The sequence below is a fragment of the Chionomys nivalis genome, chromosome 1, assembly GCF_950005125.1.
Source record: "Chionomys nivalis chromosome 1, mChiNiv1.1, whole genome shotgun sequence".
Taxonomy (NCBI): Eukaryota; Metazoa; Chordata; class Mammalia; order Rodentia; family Cricetidae; genus Chionomys; species Chionomys nivalis.
This window is the reverse complement of record NC_080086.1, coordinates 13,300,265-13,325,214: the sequence shown is the minus strand read 5'-3', so window position 1 is coordinate 13,325,214 and position 24,950 is coordinate 13,300,265. Positions and strand designations below refer to the sequence as shown.

Below are 24,950 nucleotides of genomic sequence, written 5' to 3'. Positions count from 1 at the left end.
GTAGGCCGGTGCGGAAGGCGGCCTTAGCCCGAGTTGGTTGTTGGCGGTTTTCACGATGGCCGCGCACTCTCGGGGCTCAGAACTCGGTAAGGGCTGGCGGGAGGCGCTCCCCGTTTCGCCTGGTCGCGTGCTCGGGGAGGAGCGGGGACGCCTAGGGCGGTCCCTGGCGGGCAGAGACCTGAATCTAGGCAGAGGACGTCCCTGCTGCCTGGCACTTTACAATCTTACCCTTTAAGCAGAAGCAAGGAAGGTTAGACCTTCCCACTTTCTAGCTGGGTGGTCGCAAAGAGAACAAACCCCAGAGAAAATCCTGACAGAGTACTGCTCGATCCACGTAGCTATACCCAAAGTTAACTGCGCTGGTGGGAGAGTTGTCATAACCTGCTTAAAGTGATTTTAGATGGCTTTCAAAATGTCCCTTTTAAAACCGCGTTTCATCTTACTGGTAGTAGTTCAGATATTGCTGGGAAAGAAAACTTAAAAATCTGTTATTCAAACGTAGCAAAAAGGTAACCGAGCCAAATGCGAATGACATACTGGATCCTCTTGTCGTGTGGTTTTGGGTAAATTACTCACTTTGTGCTTAAGCATTTTCATTTATAAAACTTATTAGGAAGCTACTGCTGTCTGAAGGTGGTTCGGATATTGCGAGGATACCGCAGCCTCTGGTCGATTTTTTCTGTACTTAGTGTTGAATATGTAACAATATTAAACGAGTCAGGAAATTCTGCTTGTAGGGGCTGACTTTGAGAAAGTGGCTGTCAGTGATACACATGACTACTTTTTTCCCTTTAAAAGGGCTTTGTTTCAACAGTCTAGACTTGAAGTGTTTACAGTTTTTCCTGAATGGAAAGTGGTAAGCCTGCTTAGCACCTAGTTCCTGTGCCAGGCTTATTTCATTTCAGTCCCTGCCCTCCATCAGATGATGGCTTCGACTTTAGTTCTATCCCTGAAATGTAAACTTTAGCAATGGCTGAAGAAACTGAGCATACCCTGAGTTGGAAGATCCTTGAAGATGGGGGTAAGGGGTGAAGGTGGGGTGTGTCCCTGTCTGTGCACATGTGGAGGGGATAACATAATTTCCCCCAAACATTTACTTTAAAGCTTCACATTTTCCTTTCAGGAGATGCGGTTAAACCATTTTCACTTCTTTGTTTTTGAGACGGGGTTTCTGTGTGTAGCTTTGACTGTCCTGGGACTGGCTCTGGATACCAGGCTGACCTCAAACTCACCAAGATGCCTCTGCCTCCTGAGTGCTGGGGTTAAAGGTGTGTGTCACCATGCCCGGCTCATTTTTACTTTCGTAATTCCTAAGTTCAGACTGGGCACCACAACACACACCTGTAACCTCAGCATTGGAAGTGTGCCAGGCCAGCCTGGACTCTATAAGAAGATCTTTTCTGTTGTAAAAGGTGAGCGGGCTGCTTTTTGTCCTGCCTGGCTCCCGGCCACCTGGCTAACTTTATCCGAAATAATTACACGGAAACTGTATTCATTTAAACACTGCCTGGCCCATAGTTCTAACCTCTTATTGGCTAACTCTCACATATTAGTTTAACCCATCTCCACTAATGTGTATCGCCACTTGACTGTGGCTTACTGGCATGAGTCTAACCAGCGTCAATCTTGGAGAGGAGAGCCATGGCGTCTGCCAAACTTCCCTTCTTCCCAGCATTCTATTCTGTCTACACCGCCCACATATCAAAAGGCCAAGACAGCCTCTTTATTCAACCAATGAAAGCAACACACAAAGAAGGACCTCCTATACCACTTTTCTTAAAAAGCCATTATAAAGCACCTCTCATTTGTTGAAGAGTAACAGGGTAGACAGAAATGTCTGCCATAGGAAATATGCTCTTATTCCCCCATGTTAAGGTTATATTTTTCTTATTATTTTTGTAGGTTAATGCTGTACCTGTAGTGGCATTAACCCTTAGAAATGACAGCTTTAATCTAAACTGCTCAAGTAAATCACATGAAATATACATATATGCCCTAGGGAAAATTGCTCTCTATTAATTTCAACATTGCTTTAATTGATGATTTTTGCTGATTGAAGCACTTTAATATTTTTCTTGAACACTGTTAATTTTTAAAAGAAATTAACTTTATTTAAACACGTTTTTATTACAAAAATTTTAGAAAGTGCAGTTATCACCAGAAAGATAGTAGAATTCATTAATCTAAGTTTTTTTCTTTTAATTTCATGTTCTTGTTTTGCCTGTATGCCCTATGCTTGCAATGCCTGTTGAGACCAGAAGAGGGCATCCAATCCCCTGGGATTGATGTTTCAGATAGTCAGGTCCTTTGGAAGAGCAACAAGTGCTCTTAAACTGAGTCCAGCCTTTAATCCAGATTTTAAAGTAGCATTTATTTATCTACTTTGTGTGTGTGTTGGGGCATGCCCATACCACTGATCACCTCTGGCAGTCAAAGTGCAGCCTCCAGAGTTGGCTCTCCTTCCTCCATTTGCCACCTAGGATTCAAGCTTGGGATGTCTGGCGTTCTGTGTTGAGCAACTTGGTTTCTATGTCGAGAGCTCCTGCAAGGAACATTGCTTTGCAGCCTAGCATGCGGCCGTGTGAAAGTTCTCCAGTGTGGATGCTGTGATTGTATTAGAAGATGGATGGAGGCCCAGCCATCGGAATCTGGTGGTCCTCCATGCCAGCTGCCTCTGCTAATTACTCTGTTAGCATGTTCTAGGCTTTTCTGACTTTGCCTTAAAATGTAGGTGTCCATAAACACGGCTTTTCTTTAGCTCCCTGAGTGACCTATGCAGATGGAAGACCCTCACAATGAGGAATAAACAACTTCCTGTTTTGGGGAACTTGTCCGTACAGCTGGGTTCTGTGTGTGGACATGTGCTATAAGTACCGCGTCTTCCTAGTTTTGGATGCCATTCAAAGGCATTTTGACGACTTCTCTATTTACAATATTTCACACTTACAAGGGTGGTGGATAGTGGCTTTGTCTTAGGGTTTCTATTGCTGTGACAGACCATGACCAAAAACAAGTTGGAGAGGAAAGGGGTATATTTCCCAAGTCAGGACAGGATTCAAACCAGTTGGGAACCTGGCAGCAGGAGCTGATACAGAGACTGTGGAGGGGCAAGCCTTGTGGCTTGCTCAGCATACTTTCTTATAGAACCTAGAACCGCCAGCTCAGGGGTGGCAGCACCTCAGATGACTCTAGCTAATGGCATGTTGACATAAAGCTAGCCTGCATGATCTTCCTTTCAAATTTGGGCATCTTTGGAGGCTTCTGGAAAGTGGAAAACATTTTAGTAACAGCTTGCTGTATGCCCGTCTGTTTCTGTTAAGAGAAAAACTTTCAAAAAGATCTTGAGAGGAAATGGGGACAGCTTAACAGATACTTATATTACCAAGAGATGGATATATCCACAATTGTGGTTGTTTGATACAAAAAGCAATCTTGGTGTAGCCCAGGAACACATACATGGCTGAAGCAGAGTAGCTCTGAATGGCCACTCTTTCTCTAGAAGAAGGGAGCTCCGGAACTCCACCCCTGCCAGCAGCACCCTGGCAGGAAGTCCCCTTGGTTTTTGTTCCACAAAGGAGGTGGCTGTGTCTCTTCCCCATTTGCTGTGGTCCAACTTCATAGTCTTGAGATTGGCTTTTTTTCAAACTTTCTTCTTGTTTATTCTTTGTGTCTTTGACATCTTGCTCCTGCTCCCACCCATCACCTCCCGCCAATAAAACAAAATAAAATTTAAGAGAAAAAAGGCAAAAAAAAAGGAAGAAAGAGAAAATCTTATCATGGAAGGTGCCTTGTAATACAGGGAGTCACGTGGTAAACTCCTTTATCCATACATTTTTACATACAGGCCTTCATCCCAAATAATCAGTGGTCTGGTTCCAGGCTCTTGGTCTCTGCTGTGCCATTAACACTGCCTGGGTGTTTTGCCTTCACATATGTCTGTATACCATGTACATTCCTGGTATCCCCTTGGAAGTTGGAACAGGTCATCACTGTCTGTCCCTGGAAGTGGCTGGAGCTTTAGAAAGTAGTGAGCCACCATGTGGATGCTGTGCCTAGAACTCGGGTCCTCTGTAAGAGCAGCCAGTGATCCATATATATATTATATAATATATATTTGGGTTTTTGAGACAGGGTTTCTCTGTAGCTTTTGGTGCCTGTCCTGGAACTAGCTCTTGTAGACCAGGCTGGCCTTGAACTCACAGAGATCCACCTGCCTCTGCCTCCCGAGTGCTGGGATTAAAGGCGTGCGCCACCACCACCCGGCTTTATATATATATAATTTATTTAACTTTATGTCATGTGCATTGGTGTGAAGGTGTCAGATTCCCTGGGACTGGAGTTACAGACAGTTGTAAGCTGCCATGTGGGTGCTAAGAATTGAACCCGGTTCCTCTGAAAGAGAGGCCAGTGCTCTTAACCTCTGAGCCATCTCTCAGGCCCCAGCAGCCAGTGTTCTTAAACCCCACCAGCAGAATACAAAATCTGAAAACAATAACAAAGACTGTAAATATGATATCAACTTATCTTCCATTTATCTTTGTTTTTTGGGTTTTTTATTTTTATGATCTATTATTGGGAGTTTTATCTACATGTGTGTTTGTGTACCACATGGGTACTTGGATCCTCTGGGACTTGCATTGCACACAGTTGTGAACTGACACGTGGGTTCTGGGAATTGAATTCAGGCCCATGCCCTTAACTGCAGAGCCATCCTCCATTCCCTGAGATGGTCCAGTTTTGCCTAGTTTGTGGTTGAGTGTGACCTTGAACTCCCAATCCTCCTGCCTCTACCTCCCAATTGCTAGAATTATAGGCATGCCTGCTTTAGCCTGGCAATGAAATGAGTCATGGTAACAGAACAGTCTGGTTCCCATGCATCTTCATCTTTCCCTTTTGTTTTTATAGGCGCCTGTGTAAGAATTAGGAGCCTAGGGAGCTCATTTCTTCCTTCCTGTGTCTGGACTCTGCTCTGCTGTGTGCATGGTGTTTACTTTACCTGTATGGACTCCCATGCCCCACACTGGACTTGTGCCCTGTCCCAAATGTGGTGGTTCAAATGTCCATCTTGTGCACCTCCTTTCTTGTCTGTACCCTGGTGGTTTAGGGCATTTGTCTAAGGAAAAGCAGAGAAAGAGCCAAGGTGCACTTTAAAATGTGTAACGGATGCACAGATGTTTGGAGAGTCCTGTACAGAATGCTGCTGTTCTGTAGCTGGTGAACATCTTGCCCCAGGGAATGGATCCCAGGGGCAGCCTGGCCTGCTCTCTGATCTCTCAGAGCAGGCAGGTCACTCCGGTGTTTGCCTGCCGTGTCTGAAGTCCTAGGCTTAGTTCCAGCACTGCGATGTGATCCCAGTTCTAGAAGGTGGGGGCTAGAAGATCAACAATTTAGTGGCCAGCCTGGGATTCATGAGACTCTGTCTCAAAACTAAACCTAAACAAAACCACCACCGACAAAATTGTATTCAAGGGGGCACAGTAAAGAAACTGCCAGCATGACTGCTCTCCTATTAGGTGGAAGGTTTTTATTGTGAATAAAGGAGAGAGAACACCCAGAGGCATCTGGGAGAGTCTAGGCAGAGAGAAGGGAAAGCAGAGTGGACATGGCCAGGGCTGGGAAGCAGGAGAGAACAGTGGAGATGCTGAGACAGCCAGAGATAGAGAGCAGAACACAGGAGAGAGCAAGGGATGGGAAGAGCACAGGAGAGAGTGGCGAGCACGAGAGAGAAGAGTGCAGTAGCTGGGTTACAGGAAGGATGAGTAACCCTGGCGAGGGAGGCCAATGGAAGAGGAGGAGGTGAGAAGCTTAGGGTGCTAGCTTGGACCGTGGAATGTCTAACAGGTTCTTGTGATATTGAGGGAGCCTGGAGGCCAGCAAGGCTTTGATATTCTGTGAGCTGTATGTCCCTTCTACCAGAGGTGTGGGAAATGGCTCCTTTTGGAGGACAGAAGACCTGTTTAATATGTTCCTGAGGAATGCTGGCTTTTACCTAACTGCTGAACATCAGACATCCTTCTATAGTCCAGCTTGAACTAATTTCTGGACATTTCGACTGGCCGAGACCTGCCAAAGAGACTTCGGAACCTCAGGAGGACAGGAAGGGATGGATCACAGCAGTCCGGGCTTCCTCCACGAGGCTGTTTCTCTGGGGATGATTTGTGCATAGGAATGAAGAGACAGCAGTCTACGAGTCTTCTTCAAACACAGGAACCCAAATGTTCAGATTTCTTGTGTATCTTATTCTGCTAGAGTGCATATAGCTAATATTTTGAAGAAGACAGAAATGCTCTAATTCTGTATATGGGTCATTCAGTCAGGATGGTGATTGTCCATTTCTAAATTTTTAGTGGGGTGTCCTTTTATGAACACTTTGATTTTGCTTTTGAAATCTGCTCCATTTGTTTGTAAGCGCACACATCAAGCCTGTCTTTTATTTTTCTGGTACTGTTTTGATAAACAGAAAACTATAAAATAATAATTGGAGTTTGTTGTGTAATTAAATAATTAAAAGTCCTCCGTGGGACCTGCTATTCTGAAACACATTTTTAATAAACGTATCTAAGCCCCGTGGATTTTAATTATTAGGAGGAAAGACAAACTTCAAGCCCTCATTGAAAATGGGCTGCCTCTGCCTGGAAAGAAAGACTACTAAATGAGGCAGCAGACGGAGCCCTTGAGGACGCGATTGAAACATGTCACTAGAAATGGTTTAAGTGGAGACTTCTGGCCCTTTTAAAACACTGTCTGTCGCTTGAGGATCGGGTCACCTTGAAATGTGTTCATCTTTGAATTAAAGGCATGAAAAGGCACTTTGAAACATTTCAGGAGACTTTGTTGTGTGCTGTGAGCGTCCGTGGGTGTACCTCTCCTCCTCCCGCCTGGCTGAAACCGTCAGTTCCCTGGAAACCAAAGTGGCCGCCAGAGGAGGATAAATGTTTAATCTCCATGCCAGCAGCCGTACATAGTTCTTAAAATGCTGGGACGCTCACATCCCAACTCCTTGCTCTTTGTGTCTCTGGCTTCGCTCCACAGAAATGGCAGGCAGAGGAGTAGCTGCTGGTAATTGCTCTCTAAAATGACTCCGCGTGGATAGTGCCGGGGTTGTTTTGGACTCTAGTTAATGATGCCAAGTCGTGGTCTTTAAAGGAAGGGGAAAATACTGAAATGAGCTGATTAGAATCCTGATTCCGATGAGCTTTCCGGTAGAATACCTAGAATACTTATGTCCTCACAGTTCAGAGTAGCGGAGTGAGGGTGCGCAGTTCGTTCAGATACCTAGAGTGGGCCAGGAAGTGGCTCAGTGAAGAAAAGCTGGGACACAGGCCTCAAGGCTTGCGTGCCGGCCTGGGAACCTGCCTGAAAACCCCACAGGCTTGTGTCTGTAACCCCAGCGCTCCTACTGTGCCATGGCAGATGGGGACAGGGCACTTGCCCAGAAACCCAATTGCTGTCCTTAATTTAGCATGGCAGAAACAAGCACCTGCTTCTAAGCAGAAGGAGCCAACTGTTCTCCGGCCTCCCCACTGAGCCCCTGTACACATGTGTCTACACACACACACACACACACACACACACACACACACACACACCCCTCATTGGAAAAGATGAAAATGCCTGCAGTTTAGTAGGGCTTTCTGTATTTTGTTATGAATATTTGAAATGGTTTGACTAGCCCAGGCTAACCTGGAGTTTACACCCTTCCTGCCTCAGCCTCCTGGCTGCTGAGATTACAGGCTAGAGCCACTACACCGGACACTGGAGACATTTTTAAACGGTAGAAAACCAATTACTTGAACACACGCAGTCCCACGGCTGAAGCAATGATCCGATAACAGAGACAATTCTTTGGCAACTTAAGTGGCAAGTAGTGTGTGCGATGCGGTTAATACCAGTCAGAGAATGGCATTGTGCCCCCTGTGTGGCCTGCTGCGAATGGCACTAACTGGAAGACTTCTGCGCTTCCGGCACTTTGGATCGGTACTCTGGGCCAAGGATGGCATGAACTCTGAGAATTAGACTTGTCCATAAAAGGGCCTCACACCTTGTGAGAACTCTCTGTGTCTCTCTTGTTTATCTGCTCTTAAAGCAACTTTTTCATTTGTTGAGTAATTTATTAGTGTAGAAAAGAATGGGTCTTGTGGTGCTATTTGCATATCTGGGTGTCGTCATACCAAGTCACCCTCTCTTATGTCCCTTTCCACAGCAGGCCAACCTGAAACCAGGCACCCTTTAATGGTCATCAGAGAGTCTCTGCTGGCTGCATATGTTTTCCTGGATGCACTGAAGTTTCTCTGTGAAGGACAAAGGTGACCTTCACCTCGAACAGGGACTTCTGTACCTGGTTTGTCCTTTCTTAATTTGTAAGGCCAGGGCACTTGGTTTGAGATATACTATGGGACAGTGGTCTTATATCCTGTAAAGATTTGTCACTTGTATAGGTTTAATAAATTGCTGATTGGCCAGTAGCCAGGCAGGAAGTATAGGCGGGGTGAGCAGACTAGGAGAATTCTGGGAAGAGGAAAGCCTCAGCCTGCATTCGTCGCCCAGACACAGAGGAAGCAAGATGAGAATGCCTCACTGATAAAAGGTACCAAACCATGCGGCTAACACAGACAAGAATTATGGGTTAATTTAAGATGTAAGAATTACTTAATAAGAAACCTAAGCTATTGGCTAAGCTATGTTGTAATTAATATAGTTTCTGTGTGATTATTTTGGGTCTGAGCCGTCTCAGCGTACAGACACACGTGCTACTGTGGTGGCGGATGTTGATAGTGGAAGAAGTTATGCTTATGTGGACATGGGCATCTTTGTGACCTCTGCTAGGTTTTTGAAAACCTAAAACTACTCTAAAAACTCTCTTCGAAACAAGACAAAAACCAACATATAATCTCTGAGACTTGGAGAATCTGTCAGGAGCCATTGTTCTCTTCAGTGGCTCTTCACACAGCCGTGGTTGTGCTTCAGTCTCCCTATAGACTTCCCCTTCCTTGTCTGGCTGGCGCAAGTCTCTCGACTTTCAAGACTAAGTTTCAGTGACATAACTGCATCACCCTTCTCTCTAGGCATCTCATAAATGTCAGTGTTCGTTGTTTTCCTTAGTTGCTCTCTACCTTATTTTTGGAGACAGGGTCTCTCACTGGACCTGGGTTTCACCATTTTGCCTAGACTAGCGGGGCAGTGAGATCCAGGAAGCCTCCCACCTTTGCCTTGAGTAGGGTTCCTCAGCGCACGTGATTGCAGGTGCATGACAGCACTGTTGTCTTTTATGTGGATGCTGAGAGTCTGGACCCGGGTCTTCACGCTTTCAAAGCTAGAGCTTCGCTGACCGACCGAGCTGTCTAAGCACAGAGCTTTTATTTTGTGTTTATCGCTCTGCCTGACAGAGCATTGGTTTTAGTTGTAACGTGTGCTTCCATTCAGTCCTCCCCTCTCTGCTAGTCCCAGGCACGCTCATTCTGTGACAACTACAGCACCTGGTGGTGACACTGCGGTGGATTCAGGATTTTTGGTCCCCTCCAGGAAAAGCTCCATAGCATTGAACTCCTTGTTTTTTGTTCTTTTTTTGTTTCCTGGTTTTTTGAGACAGGATTTCTCTGGGTAGCCTTGACTGACCTGGAACTCACCCTCTAGACGATGATGGCCTCGGACTCAAAGATCTGCCTCCCAAGTACTGGGATTAGAGACATATACCACTATGCTCAGTTTGTTTTTATTCAAATAGAACAATTACATTTACTTTTCAGGTTTTTTTTTTTTAAAATTTGATTCCTTTATAATATACTTCCATTTCCTATTAGGCATATAATCTTTATTTTTTTTTAATGTGTGTGTGTGTGTACGCGTGTGTGTTTGTGGTGGTTTGTGAGCACATGTGCAGGTGCCTACAGACACCAGAGGCATTGGATCCCCCGGAGCTGGAGACACAGGCAGTTGTGAACCTTCTGACATGGGTGCTGGGACTCAATCTCTGGTTCTCTAGAACAGCAGGACATACTCTGTTGATAATAAGTAACCAGACCAGCTCAAGAACAATAGAAAAAGGTGGGAACTCACGCTACAAGAGTGGAAGGTCCAAAATCCAAAATGGTCCGGCGAGCACTGAGTAGAGAGATCACGCACCTATCTACCCCTGTTTTCCTACCCGGGCTCTAGGCAGCCACACCCTAGCCAGATGTGATTGGCTGAGCTTCCCCATCAGTACTCTTAACTGCAGAGCCATCTCTCCAGCCCCACTCCTTAGAAATAACTTCAGCTTGGGAATCCAGTGACCAGAGTTTCCCTTGTAGTGCTGGCAGACACTGTGTGACCTTGAACTTGTAATTGAGTCTCTGATTTTTAGTGCCCTCAATCTGTATTTCTACCCTAGAAGATTAACTTAGGTCACCCCCAACTTGATGAGTGATGCTTCCTTCTTTATTTTCCTCTGAAATACCAGACCTCACTATCTCCAGTCACCATCTCCAGTCAGCACTCCTGGTCTCCGCTGGTCTCCTGGACTCTCTGTGGTCTCCAGCGTATGTATGTGGTAATGACGTTTACCTTCCTGAGGGCAGAGTCTGGGTTTGCTAGGCCTCTCTATCTCTCCCGTCACATAGAACACTGCCTTTCATGACACAACTTTGTGTGTGTGCCCAGAGTCTCATATATCCCAAATGAACCTCAAGCTCTGTGTGTAGCTGAGAAAGACCTCCAAGTTCAGATCCCCTCTTTGCCTCCCAAGTGCTTGGATTCCTATGTGCAGTGCATGCTGACGTCAGACCCAGGCTTCCTGCACGCTAGGTAAGCATCCTACCAGCTGAGCGACAACCCCATCATCTACCGCAGCCCCCTGACTGGCCCATGTATCCAGCCCAGGCGTCATCCTCTTTTTATCGGTCACTGGGCCCCATTCCTGCTCCCCCACTTGCACACCACCGTTACACGAGCCCTGTACTCTTCAGGACATCATGGCCTTTGCTTTGACTTTCGGACATGCTGTCACGGTTCGAAACGTCTAGGGACCTCGTCAGCTCTGCTAGTGGGGCTGTCAGTGGCCTTGGAGGCTAAACTTAAACCCTCCACTTTTGTGAACTTTCTTTCCATCTTTTTCTTATTCTGGGGCTGGAACACAGGGCTTCCTGTAAGCGAGGCAGGCATTCTACCTACTGAGCTATGTCCTTGGCCCTTATAAAGAGTCTCAAAGCTAAGAAAGAGAAAATTACTTTAAAATTTAACTACTTTTGTATTAGCTCTTGGGTAAAGTGGGGAATATTCTGTGGGTACACAAATGAAGACATGTGGGCCGCCCCGTTTGAATTGTTAGTTGAGAAGAACTTCAGTCAGCTGATGTTAAGGATGGCCCTGGGTGTGTGTGTGGGGAGTTTTGTTTTGGGGTGCACCAGTGTTTTGTCACCCTATATTCCACCCCTCAGTAATTGTGTGGGTGGGAGGATAATAAATGTTCAGTTCCCACCAAAGTGCGGAAGTCTGACAGTCTAAAGAGCTACTTTTGCTTGAAGAAACCAGGAAAGGCTGTTAAGAAAGAAATGACAATTGAGTGGTACAGCTTAGCATATGTAACTAAAGGGAGTGCTGGCGTGGGGGACCCTGCCTGCTCTCTGGAGCTGACATTCTGACTGCCGCTCTTCTTTGCACAGGCGATGTTAAGGACTTTCCCCCCTTCAGTTTTCTGTCTCTGTGCCTGTTAAACCCTGCCTTGCAGACCAGAGCAGGTTTCTCTGTGAGTGTGGAACAAAACCCAGCTGGTCACATGACTTCCCCCCCACCTTGGGATTCACTGGGTCAGTGGGGCTGGCAGCTGGGAGCGCATTCTCTCAGTTACTGTCACAATAGCACAAGGGGACTTCTGAGCGACCATGTCTAATGACTTCTTTTGAAGGGGCAGTGCTTTAAGGTTTCTGGTGATGGTCAACAGAGCATCTGAAAGCTCGGGGAACCAGCCCGCCTTATCAAAACCTATGCCACAAAGAACTTCCTCCTAAGGAGATCAGGTACTTCAGGAAACAGTGTTTTGAATCAGCACCCAGCAGGTGGCGATTCCTACTCTAATCCAGTCCAAGAACAGACACTCCCAGGCAGCCCTGCAGTCACTGTGCTCAGGGCTGCTTGGTTTGTTTGGGGAAATATTTTTCCTTCAAGCACTGTGCGCTTGCAGTCAGGACTTTAGCTCAAGTTGGAGGGGTATACCTACAGTCTAAGCTCCTTCTGCCTGGGAGTGTGCTTTGGGTGTGTGTATGTTTGTGTGTGCATGCACGTGTATGTGTGTATGCATATGTGTGTGTGTGTGTGTGTGTGTGCAGGTGCATGTGTATGTGTGTGCATGCATTTACGTGTGTGTGTGCATGTGTGTGTAGTTAAGCACAGATCAAGGCATTCCGGTAGAGCATGAGACTGGTAAGTTGATATCTAGGCAGCATTCAGTTATTTCTTGTAAGTCACAGGGTAGTGGATGACATAAATGTGTGTCACATGTTCAGTCTTGTCTTTCACAATGGTGCTGAGTTTGGTTTAAAGGACAATCTCGTACCCCAGTTTGAGAACTTGTGTGTTTGTAGACTACTCTGTTTAAACTTTTCTGTGAGTAAAATATATACTTTTGGGTGTTGGCTCAGTTAATTAAGTGTAGCCCCAGTCCCTGTTTTGAAAGGAAATTGGTGTGTGTGTGTGTCTGTGTGTGTCTGTGTGTATCTGTGTGTGGTGCCGTGCATACTTGTGTGTGAGTCTGTACTTTGATGTATTTAGAAGGATGCTGGAGATTGACATCCAGTCTCTTGCTAGATCCTACTCCATGTATGTCTTGAGACAGAACCTCTCCTCAGCTGACTGTTGGGCCTATAACACGTAGGCTTCCTCCTGACTCCTCCTCCCCAGTGCTAGGGTTACTGGTTCATGCTGCCAGACTCAGCTTCTTATATAAGTGCTGGGAATCTAAGCCTGAGTCTTGTTCCCAAAGATTGGGTTTTGAAATCCGATGGCCTATGATCCTGATTCTTGTGCCTTTGTTCTTTGAGGCTTTAAGACATGGTGAATGAAAGCTCGGTTGTAGGTAGCCGTGGGCACGACAGGTAGGATGGACAGGTCCAAGCTGCCCAATGTGTGAGCACGGAACTCCTTCCTTTATCCAAATACGTAGTGCTCTGGCCAGCAGGGTCAGAATAGGGAGCTGTGGACAAGGATGCGTGCTGATAGAAATAGACATGAGCTTGGGGGAGGGAGAAATCCCATAGAATGCTGGGATGCGGTGGGAGTTCAAATTAGACGTGTATGTAATACCTTCAAATGGGTTTGATTTCCTTTGTGTGGAAATATGACTAGTGGTGGATATTGTGCGCCCCGCCTTCTAGGATCTTATCCACCTCAGTTTTTTTTTTCTTGATCAGCAATTGTGTACCTTTTACACTTCTATGATCAAGATACCTGAAAGAAACCACATAATAAACATCTTGGCTGGTCACTAAAGTTTACCGTACAGTGTAGAGGATATGACAGAGTGTCCTCTGTGGCTGCATGCTTGTGAGTTACAGCCTGAAGTACGCATGGGTGCAGCCTTTGAAGGCCTGCCCCCTGTCCACTCTCTTTAGCCAGCCAGGCTCTACCTCCTTCCAAAATAGCTCTGTGAATTGGAGACAGAGCACCCAGAACATAGACTCGTGGGGGACATTCGCGATTCAAATCCCAAGGTTGAGTGTCTTTGAAAATTGGCCAATTTTCACATTATAGTGTGTTTATTCAGATAGATTCACTGGTGCCATATTGTCACCTTTTAAGATAAATAGCCAGGGATTAGATAATACATGTGTTCTTACTTCCTTTCTGTGGCTGTGATAAATACTCTAGAAGCTGCTTTGGGGAGGAAAAGGTGTGTCTCAGATTACAGATTACAGTCCATCATGGAGAATGGCAGGGAAGGAGCTAGATTGTAGTCTGTCATGGAGGATGGAGAGGTAGGAGCTAGATTATAGTCTGTCATGGAGGAGAGCAGGGTAGGAACTGGATTATAGTCCGTAATGGAGGAAAGCAGGGTAGGAGCTAGATTATAGTCCGTCATGGAGGATGGCAGGGTAGGAGCTAGGTTATAGTCCATCATGGAGGAGAGCGGGGAAGGACCTCAAGCAGGGACTTGAAGCAGAAACGGTAGAGGATGCTGCCTCACACAGGCCCATGCTCTGCTAGCTCTCTTTTGTAGCCCAGGACCATTGGCTAAGGAATCTCACCACCAGTGGACTGGGCCCTCCTCCATCAATTAACAATCAAGACATTTCCCCATCTACTTGCCCACAGGCCATTCTGATCTGGGTAGTCCCTTCATTGAGATTCCCTTCTTAGGTGAGGAGGCTGTGAGCAGTTGACAGTTAAGGCTACATAGGACATGGTTATTTGTAAACAGCAGCTTTGGGGAGATACCTAAACAGATATGAATTTAAAATGCAAATTCTGAATATGAATTTTAATTAAAAAGTACTAGTGATTCTCAATTGATCAGTTTATAGCTCTTTGCTGGGAATGTAAGGTGTCGGGGTTAATATGAAGTTATAGCTGTTAGGAAATGTAAGATAACACCCTCATAAGATCTTATTCATAGTCCTATAGAAGATACTTCCATGGATCTTCAATTTGAAAGTGGTTGCTCCTAGGAGAGGTTATTAATTGCCATAAATTCATGGTGAAGTGTTGAAGGGGAGCTGCGGGCCTACTTTTCGTCTGCCCGGCTTCCGGCCGCCTGGCTAGCTTATGCCCTGAAATAACAACATGGAAACTGTATTCTTTTAAACACTGTGTGGCCCATTATATCTAGCCTCTTCTTGGCTAATTCTCACGTATTAATTTAGCCCACTTCTAATAATCTGTGTAGCACCACGAGGTGAGCTTACCGGGAAAGATTCAGCATGTCTGACCTGGCGGCTTGCTTCATCGCCTCTGCCTCAGAGAGCAGAGCTATGGCATCTGAGCTCACTTCCTCTTCCTCCCAACATTCTGTTCTATTTACTCCGCCTATCTAAATCCTGTCCTATCAGGGCCAAGGAAGTTTCTTTATTTAACCAATGACCTTCCTCCATCAGTGAAGAATCATGGCGGTTTCCTGAGATAAGATTTACTTGGGGCAGAGTGTGGTCAGAGCAGGGCCTTGAGTACTAGGTGCGGTCACACATCTCATGAAGAATAAGTGCAGATGTCTATGATCAGTAATTTCCACCAGTGTGCTGAGTAATTTCTAGGGGTCACCCTTGCCTCAGTAGGCCATTGCTATTGCTAACCCTACTTGGGGGCCTTTAAACAGGAGTTACGGTATTTTCACAGGATTAATTTATGTAGGTTTGTTACATCATGTGTCTTATCTTGCAGGACTTGCCAGCATTATCAAGATAGCAGCTTCGTGCATGGTACTTGTTGGGTGGTAGCACTGGAGGCATATCACTACCATGCTAGGAAACACTGTCCAGTCTCATTGTGGAGTCTTTAGTGTGAAAGAGGCTTTCTCTGCAGCTCTGTGCTCCTACAACAGCCATCAGATCTTTCCAGAGGACTGAGTGTTGACTCTGCCCCACAGGATGCCAGAGCTGAATTTTCAGCCACGTGAATTTCACTGTGGTATAATGATTCTCTCTCTGTCTCTGTTTCTGTTCCTTGCTCTCTCTCCAGAGTTTCTTTCTATAGCCCCAACCAGCCTGGAACTTGCTGTGCAGAATGGGCTGGCTTTGAACTCACAGAGATCTGTTTGCCCCTGCTTCTCGAGTACTGGGATTAAAGGATTGTACCACGAACTTGACCTGGCCACTCACCATATTTAGGAACTTGGGAAAGCTCCAGTCAGTAATTTTCCTAGAGCACAATTTGTGGGAAGATTCCATATTTAGGCTAGGGGTGTAGCTAGGGGTAGAGTGCTTGCCTTATATACCAATCTGCTGTATCAAGACAAAGCCACAGAAGCAACAAATCCTTCATGTTTGGAAACACAAACATGATTTAGTAATTCTGTACTACTGCTTTTTACATGGTCACTGGAATAGTCACACGTGAAAATGAGCATATTTTAAATGGATCATTTATCTAGATGAAGGCCGTACTTCAGAGTTTTATGTAGTTATTAATCTTGTGCAGATGGGTTCAGTTCTTTAGACTCCATCTTGACGTAACAGGCAAGTTTTGAAGTAGCTGCCTTGCTTTTCAACAGGTTAAGTCTTTTTGTAGTCTGTTAGCCCTTTGCTTTCTGAGGTCCATGCTTGCAGAATGTGCATATTACAGATAATCAGTCTTCCTGAGCAGTGGAAATGTACAATTGCATTTTTCATTAAGCACACTTTTTGAGGCTGCTGGTAGGGTGCATGTGTGTATTGGATGTTAAAAGGCCTGGAGTAACTCCTTACAGGCTTGCAGAGTAGATGGGTGGTAAGAGCCTGGCCTTTGGTCGGCGGTGCTCACTCATGCTTACACTTTCCACACTCAGTCTGTCTGCTTGACCCTGCTCAATGGGGGTTTCGTACATGTTCGTCGCTTGTATGATTGGGCTCAGGCCAGGGTATGTGTATTGAATGTTTGTCCTGTGAAGGCTGGGATGGTATCCAGGGCAACTGCTGTGACATCTTGTTCAGATAGCTGTTAAGTGCTGGTGTCATTCCAATTGATTATTTAGGGAGAAGGTTTTGTGTGTCTCAGGATCCAAGGATGACCGTAGAATCCTAACCTTCCTTGTCACCTCCATGCTCTGAGTGCTGTGGTGGCAAGCTTGCACCATCATGCCTGGCTTTATGCGGTACTCAGATCAAACCCAAGGGCTTCATGCATGTTGAACAAGGTGAGTTACATCTCTGCCTCATTCTTCTCTGTTGAATGGCTCCTGGCTGTTTTTCTAGCTTGATCTTGCAGTTTCTGTTCAGCTGTGAGCCCTTAGCACCCCTCCCTTTCTGCTCCAGTCACCGAAGTAAGTTGCCATTATCTATTTTCAAGTGAAAGGGTTCTAGTAAGAGCTGTGGCACCAGCTGGGAAACGCCGGGGGACTGCATTGATTTTGCCCGTGTGTGATGTCCCATATTGTGTGTGATGTCCCATATTGTGTGTGATGTTCCATATTGTGTGTGATGTCCCATATTGTGCTTTCCCAGCCTTCTTCATGTCTGCGACTTTTCTGCATTTCCTATAGTTTAGGTTGGGAGCCTAACCTCTAATGGCTGAACCATCTCTCCAGCCCTTTCTTGTGATTGGTCACACCCTTGCTATGCCACTGTGTTTCTCGCATCATTTAGCAAAGCAGTTGGCACTTAGGAAGAGCTGACTGTAGAGACAATAGGATCTGCTCCTGGGCACTCAGGTATGTTCCCCATTCTGCTAAGGAGCTGTGATGCTAGCTGTATAACCACAGCCAACAACTGCGGCTGCAGACTTGGGGGCTGGTCACTGACTGATGTGGGATGTCCTTCTGTATATTTATTGGATAATGAATAAAGCTGCTTTGGCCTATGGCAGAGTAAAACCAGGCAGGAAATCAGAATATATATATATATATATATATATATATATATATATATATATATATATATATAGAGAGAGAGAGAGAGAGAGAGTAGGCAGAATAAAAAAGACACCATGTAGCTGTTGATGGAGAAAGGCTCCAGAACAGAACCTTACCCAGTAGGACACAGTCTTGTGGCAATATACAGATTAATAGAAATTGGTTAATTTAAGATGTAAGAGTTAGTTAATAAGAAGTCTGAGCTAATAGGCCAAACAGTGTTATAATTAATATAGTTTCCGAGTGATTATTCGGGTCGGGGGGGGGGCAGGAAACGAATGTGCTGTCTCTGCCTACAACTGAGTGAGCAATCCTCAGGGTCCTGGGAACAGTTGGACCTGAAAACCAGCTCAAGAGCTGTCCAGAAGTTTCTAGAATAAGAGACTAGGTCCTTTCAGTGCTCAGATCACCCTCCTGGTGATACCTGATAAATGGAGAAAGGCAGTTTTCCGAAATGGCAGCTGATTATTGCAGAGCAGTGGCTAGCATCTTAAGGATGGATGGAGAATAAAGGGAGGAGGGAAAACCTTAAGCTCAAGATATGATTCTGCCAGGCAGAGCAAGGTGCAAGACTGCAACCAGTGTGTGATAGGACCCGCAGCTCTCTTCTACTGTGATGATATCCCGAAAGGGTTATAACCCATTTAGGTATGGATGCAAGACACCCCAGACATGACAACTCGGTGGGAGAGTACAGACATTTGGCACAGAGGCAGAACTGTGAGATCAAGTCAGTATTTATCTTGGTACAGACCACCTACCTAAGTTGTGGTTGTTTGAAGGCTATACGAATTTATTCCTCAACCAAATTTGGACCGCTCCCTGTAGGCGAATTTGTGTTGGGTAGGAACTTGAGGGTAGGTGCAAATAGCAGAGGGAGCTGTATTGTTAGAAAGGTCCATCCAGGCTGGGCAGTATGTGCTGCCTGGCTGTAGGTGTTTGGGTTCTTAACATCTGGATTCTCAAGACCAGTGTAACAGGCAGAGTAGTAGTTTTGTCTGTCTAGTGCCCAGAAAGTTCACAGTTGCCCTCAAACCCCTCCCCTTCCAAAGCTGATAGATGGGAGACTCTTGGAAGAAGGCTCCTGATGGAGCTTACCTGCCCCCAGTTAAGGACGAGGCTCACAGCAAAGCTGATTTCGATATTTTTGGGGGCTAGAAACTGGTCAAGGTGATGTCTTCTCATTTACTGTGGAAGTTACATTTGAAATTAGCAGTAGCATCCCGGTGTCTTTGTTTCTAGCCAGCCCACCCCTTTCCAAGGTGAGGGTCGACAGATCAGACATGCTCGTGACATACTTCTCCCATTTCAATGACTGATAATCATACTAACTTGCATCTAGTGACGAGCTCTTTCTGTGTTGTACACCTGTACAGCTGGGAGGGTGTGGCTGATTCCTGGGAGGTTGCAAATTAGACCTGAAAACAAACAATACTGAAATAACAGACAGCTGTGTGGGCACAGCTAAGAAGGGTACTTGGGAACATGAATGGGTGTTAAATACGCACATGCACGTTAGAAAGTGAGGCGCTTGGAGACAGTACCAGAAACAGGTTTAGGTGGAACCGTTAAAATGAATTGAAATTCTTCACTTCTGGAGAATGTTGTTTCTAATAATGTGTCATGATTTTTGTCCCTGAGGAACAGAGGCGAAGTCAACATGTTTCTCCTCATGGAGGGTTATTATTTCATACCACACGGGTGAGGAACTATGTGAAGGACCCAAGCAAATGAAAATGAGGTGCTGGGGAGACTAAGAAGCCCCTCTGCCCACTGAGACTCAAATAAGAAAAATTAAAAAAAAGGAGAGAGAGAGAGACAAATATTTGAGAACAAGTTAATAACCGGCAGAGGGCCCAAAGTGACATTCTGAGAAAACAGCCAGGCTTTTGTCGCTGCCGCCTTCCAGTTACGGTTTCATGTCTGTTCTCCCCAAAGACCTGTGAACTTGAATCTCCTCATGGCCTCTGGAGCAGAGGAGTCTATGGTCCTGAGGAGAGTGTGTGTATTACAGTCGTGCGTTTCTCCTGGTGAGTAGACGCTAAAGGATACTTGAGTGGAATCATAGGAGTTATAAAGGACATAACAAAGGTCACACAATCCTTTCTTCCCCAGACCCCATAATAGGAGAACAAGGGTTATTTGATGAAATTAAAGAGTAGCAAATGAAGTGCTAATAAAATGAGATTGTCACTTATATAATTCACTGCTATGGGAGGTCACAGAGGCAAATTCTGTGGCTGGATTAAATATGGGGCTGGGTAATTTTATGACCATTAATGATATTTTTTGCAGCCGAAGCTGATGCTGGGACAGGTAATTCCTGCTATATTCTTAGTCGATGCCTCAGAAGGACCTATGGCAAGTGGTCGCTTCAGTGTGAGCACTGGCTTCGTGGGCTGTACCCTCGGGAGGGTGCATTGTGTTGGAAGTTACTTTTTAAGGAGAATGTGCCCAAGCATCCTGTCTAGACTTCCACCATTTTCTCTCTTTGTGACCCAGGGAGGGTAAGAGGAAGCCAGTGTCTGAACTTGGAGAGGGCCTCATCTTACTTGAGTGCCACTCACTGTCTCATACTTTGCTTGAGGTTTTAAACACCTATGGGTGGTACAGAGTTTATTAACACTGTCAGTGCTATTCCAAATAGAGGGGTGGGCCTGATAGTAGAAGGCAAAGTCACTTAGAGGAATGGAGCACAAAAAACATGCAACTTGTAAACATTAGAAAGGGCTCCTAAAGAAGGGGACCTCCCCTCTCCTTCCCTTCCCTTGGGGGAGGCTTCTTGTTCATTTCCCAGCTGCCCCAACTCCTGAAACAATCACTCAGAAAGTATCTGAAACACTGCATGGCCAATAGCTTAAGCATATTTCTAGGTACCTCTTATATCTTAAATTAACCCATCTTCATTAACCTGTGTATCGCCACGTGGCTGTGGCTTACCAGATTAAAAAGTTCTATCTGGCATCTGTCTCTGGTGAGGCTACATGGCTTCTCCTTGACTCTCTCTATATATCTTTTCCAGCCTGGCTATATTCTGTTAAGCCATTGGCTGAAAGCAGCTTCTTTATTGACCAATAAAAGCAACACATATACAGAAGGACTTCCCACACCATCCCTCCTCCTTTCCTCCCTTTTCTGAGACTGGACTCTTGTAGTCTACACTGGGCTTGAATCTGCTGTTTTGTCTGAGGATGACCTCATCCACATCCATTCTCCACATGCTAGAATCACAAGTGTTTCTCACTGTAGCTAGTTTACTATAGGCTTCTGGACTGCTAGTCAAGGGCTTGACAACTGAGCAATGTTCTCATTCCCTGACCTGAGTCTTAGCAGGTGGTGGGAGTTCACTGTCCATACAAGGAACGAAAGGACATTCTAGGTCAAGGGAGCAGATAGGACACAAGATCCAGGGAGAGAACATAAAACACCAAATCAGGAAACTTCTGGTTGTTTAGGAGCAGTGGAGCCCAATTCTAGACGGAAGGAAGGAGAGGGAAATGCCTGTATGAAAGCCAAGGGATGGTGGACCCTTTGGGTTTGCGTGAGATCTCCCACCAGCAGAGAACTCAGTGGGAGTGAGGAGTGAAGAGGAACTTGGAGAAAAGAGCCCCAGGTTTGTACTGCTAGTCCAGCTCCGCACGGCTAGCTTTACCCGAAATAATTATACGGAAAATGTATTCTTTTAAACACTGCCTGGCTCATTAGTTATAACCTCTTATTGGCTAGCTTTTACATATTGATCTAACCCATTTCTAATAATCTGTGTAACACCACAAGGTGGCTTACCAGGAAAGATCTTAACCTGCGTCTGTCTGGAGTGGGAGAATCATGGCGACTGACTGACTTGGCTTCTTTCTCCCAGCATTCTGTTCAGTCTACTCCACTCACCTAAGGGCTGGCCTATCAAATGGGCCAAGGCACTTTCTTTATTAACCAATGAAAGTAACTCCTCCATCACAGGTTGGCTGGCTTCAGATTTTGGGGAATGAACCTTATGATTCTATACAACTCTTGGCTTTACTGTCCACCAGAGACAACCATGAACTTAATCACCCATAATAATGGTCATTTGGTTGTTTTGTTTGTTTGTTTAAGCCTCTCCATTTGGGTGGAGCCCGGCTCTTTTAAGTCTTAAAGGAGCTGTGTGCATCCTCCTCTCTGTTTAGGCTTACTCCCCGGGGCTCTGCCTCAGATCCACTCTATCTTTGGGGTAGGAGGAAGGGGCAGCAGTCTGCCTGACCCAGGCGTCTGTTTTCTATCGAGTTGGCTCAGCAAAGAAGCAAGACAAAGTGATATTTTAAGGAGCAGAACAGATGGATTGAAATGTTGAAAATCTGTTTTATTAAATGATTTCAGTTAACAAAATAATTTAATCAGAAATGAAAAAAAAAAACTAAACTTGGTTCCTACTTTAGTGATATTGAATATTTGTGTAAGTCATTCTTAGTCAAATTTGGAATTGCTACCCTATTAATATTGATACCTGTAAGATCCCACAATGGAAATGGAAAAGAAAGCATCTTTGATGAAGACCACTAATTGTCCTGGGGGTCCCAGCACACTCTTTAGGATTGTGCTACTAATTGGTGTGATGCCCAGTGTGGCTGTCAGTGTGATAGGATTGAGGGAGGCCTGTAGGGCTGATGGAATACAGCTATGGGCATGTCTGTGCGGACAGCTCCAGAGGAAGGTAGATCATGAAGGCTCTGACTAATGAATGAGTGAGTTCACTTGATAGGGCCATAATTCATAGGATGGCATTAACGACAGGTGGATCTCCCTGGTGGAAGTGAGTCACTTGCAGCTAAGTATCGTGCCCTGGCCCCATTCCTTCCCCTCCTTTCTTTCACTGTGGTGTGTGTGCATGTGTGTATGTGTATGTTGGTGTGTGTTGGTGTGCAGGTACTTATGTATAGAAGCCAGAGGACATATCTCCAGAGTTCATTCTCTTTAATACCGTGTTTGTTCCAGAGGTTGAGCTGAGGTTGTCAGGGTTGGCGACAAGCACACCCTTACCCTCTGAGCCATCGCAACAACCTTGGGTCCTTTTCAGAGTTATGCTTTCTCTGTTTCCTGGTTGACCATGAGGTGAACACTTTTCTTTTGTTACAAAGATCCCACCGAGATGACATTATTTGCAAATGCACAGGGTTGTTACCATGGGCTAAACTAAGCCCTCTTCCCTTAGTTGTCTCCGGTAGGTATCTGGTCACAGAGACAGCTCACCTGACTGGTACACAGTACAGCCCGCAGTCAACAGTTCTCTAGGCATAGCAGAGAGCTGTGTGATGGGCACATATCTCCTAATGATTACACTTTGCCCACCATTGTCTAAATAAGACATAAATTTCAAAAACATAAAGTTCCTGGAGGAGGGGCAGGGATGTAGAAACGAGGCCAGCTACAGCAGATAAATGGATGCATGTCTAGCTTACCATGATGAGGCTGCTTGCTACCAGAGGTCCATGGGTGGAGTTGAAAGTCCTGGGCACCAGACATCCGACTCCCAAGGGTGAGACCGTGACTCACATTAAGTACAAGAAGCTGTTTACTAAGTACAAGAGGTGGTTCTATCTCTGCTCTTCGAAAATCCCATCTAAGTTCTGTGGCAGAGATGCATCCAGATGTTACATCTTCTGGGGAGGTAGCTGACTTTGCACTAAGGTCATTAGCTGCACATAGCCAGTGCCAATCAATACAGACAGCACAGGAGAGGCCGCGTTGAAGCAGACGTGCCAGCCATGTCTTGTGCAACTTCTGAGTGGCTTTTCCCCTTTCCCTGTTTTGAATGTCTGCTACACCGTTGTTATTTCTAGTGCATTTTGAAAAATTCTCTTTTGATGGGCTGTATCATCAGCATCTAGCAGGTATTAATCTTGTCAGTAAGTGGGTAGAGACCAAAGATGTCTTTAAGTATTCACTAATTCATTTAAGTATATATTAATCATTTGCTCGCCTGGACTGGACACTCACAAATAAGTCTTCTCTGTCAGAGGGGAGATGTGTGCCATGGGAGGAGGGCACACCCACTGCTGTGCTTATGTGTGTAATTAATCAACATGGCTTCTTGTCGCTCCAGATACACTCGAGTTTGCATGAAGTAAATCTTGTGATGACCAGCTTTACTACAAGGCTATGTATTTGTTATTGTGTGTAAAAGAAGCATGACTTTACAAATACAGTTGTTATTTTGTGCATGTGTATCGTGTGCAGGCTCGTGCATGCCACAGAGTGTGTTTGCAGGTTAAAGGTCAGCTTTGCGGAGTCACCTCTCTCATTCCACCTGCAGTTGGTCCCGGGGATTGAACTCGGGACATCAGGCTTACGCAGCAAGTGCTTTAGTCTTGCTGCTCGTAAGATGTGTGTGTTTTTTAAAAGAATAATAATGAAGGAAGGCTATGTTCTTCCACTAAAGATGATAATGGAACTCTTAACACTTAGAAATGTCACTCTTTTCCTTCTAGACCTTAGCTGGATCACCAGAGTTCAGGTGAATCAGGCGGCCGTTCTGAGGCGGGCAGAACAGATCCAGGCTCGCAGAAGCGTGAAGGAGGAATGGCAGGTACAAGCCCTCTTGAGCATTCTGTCCCCACCCACACCTCACTGTGCACGCCTCTTCCCTCAAGGCCACAGTATTGAATTTCGCTCAAGATGCATCTAAACTTAAAGGATTGCAGCTGTCCATGGCTTATTTTAATAATTCATATATGATGATGATAGGTTGGAGAAAGATAATGCATTTATCCAAACAAGTTAAGAATCTTATCACTCTTGAGTGGCCGAACCGCAAATGAATTTGAGGCATCTTTATTCATGAGCGAATTAAATGGCACATTTCCTCAACACATTTATTCAGTTTCTTCACCACGCTTTCTTCAGCTGTCTTCTTTTTTAATTTTAAAGCCATAAATATCTATACCTGGTATGTCTACTGCTGAGGCCCGAGGTAGGAGTTTTCCTCACGACTGCTTTTCATAAAAATTTCCAAAGTGCTGTCTGGTGGCACATCTTCCAGTTAGCATCTTCAGTGCTGGGAAGTCCGAGGTGTGCGGTGCAGGCCTAAAGGACTCGGGAGGTTCATGTCCCAAGAGAAGCAGACCATTGCGAAGGAGGTGTGCAAGCAATGCTTCCTATCCTGCCCATCCTGGCTGAAAAGAGAAGAGGAAATGTTTTAGAGTGGGTTATGAAGTATGGGGATTGTTTTAATAAGGAAATTGGATTAAAAAAAAACAAGGAACTTAGAGAGTTCAGAAAATAGTTCATCACTGTGTTTGCATTCCGCAAAAGAAAGTCAGACGAAGGTAGATCTCACGATAGCACATGTGTGGCTGGTTCCTGGTGGATGAGCTGGAGAAGTCAGAAATGGCAGGAGGTCGTGGGGTTTCTGAGAAAAAGTAGATTAAGTCTGTTCTTTTGTTTCATTCTGGGTAATGTTCATCTT

The 24,950-nt window shown here is 45.4% G+C and overlaps 1 protein-coding gene across 1 annotated transcript in view; it reads left to right on the top strand.

Annotated features, from left to right (window-relative positions):
* Window positions 1–24,950, top strand: part of Dera (deoxyribose-phosphate aldolase) — a 91,384-nt gene continuing 66,434 nt past the window's right edge. Inside the window, exons 1-2 of the mRNA XM_057776878.1 lie at window positions 1–86; window positions 23,974–24,071. Coding sequence (XP_057632861.1) covers window positions 56–86; window positions 23,974–24,071 — 129 coding nt within the window. The 5' untranslated portion in view covers window positions 1–55. The remainder of the gene's footprint in view (window positions 87–23,973; window positions 24,072–24,950) is intronic.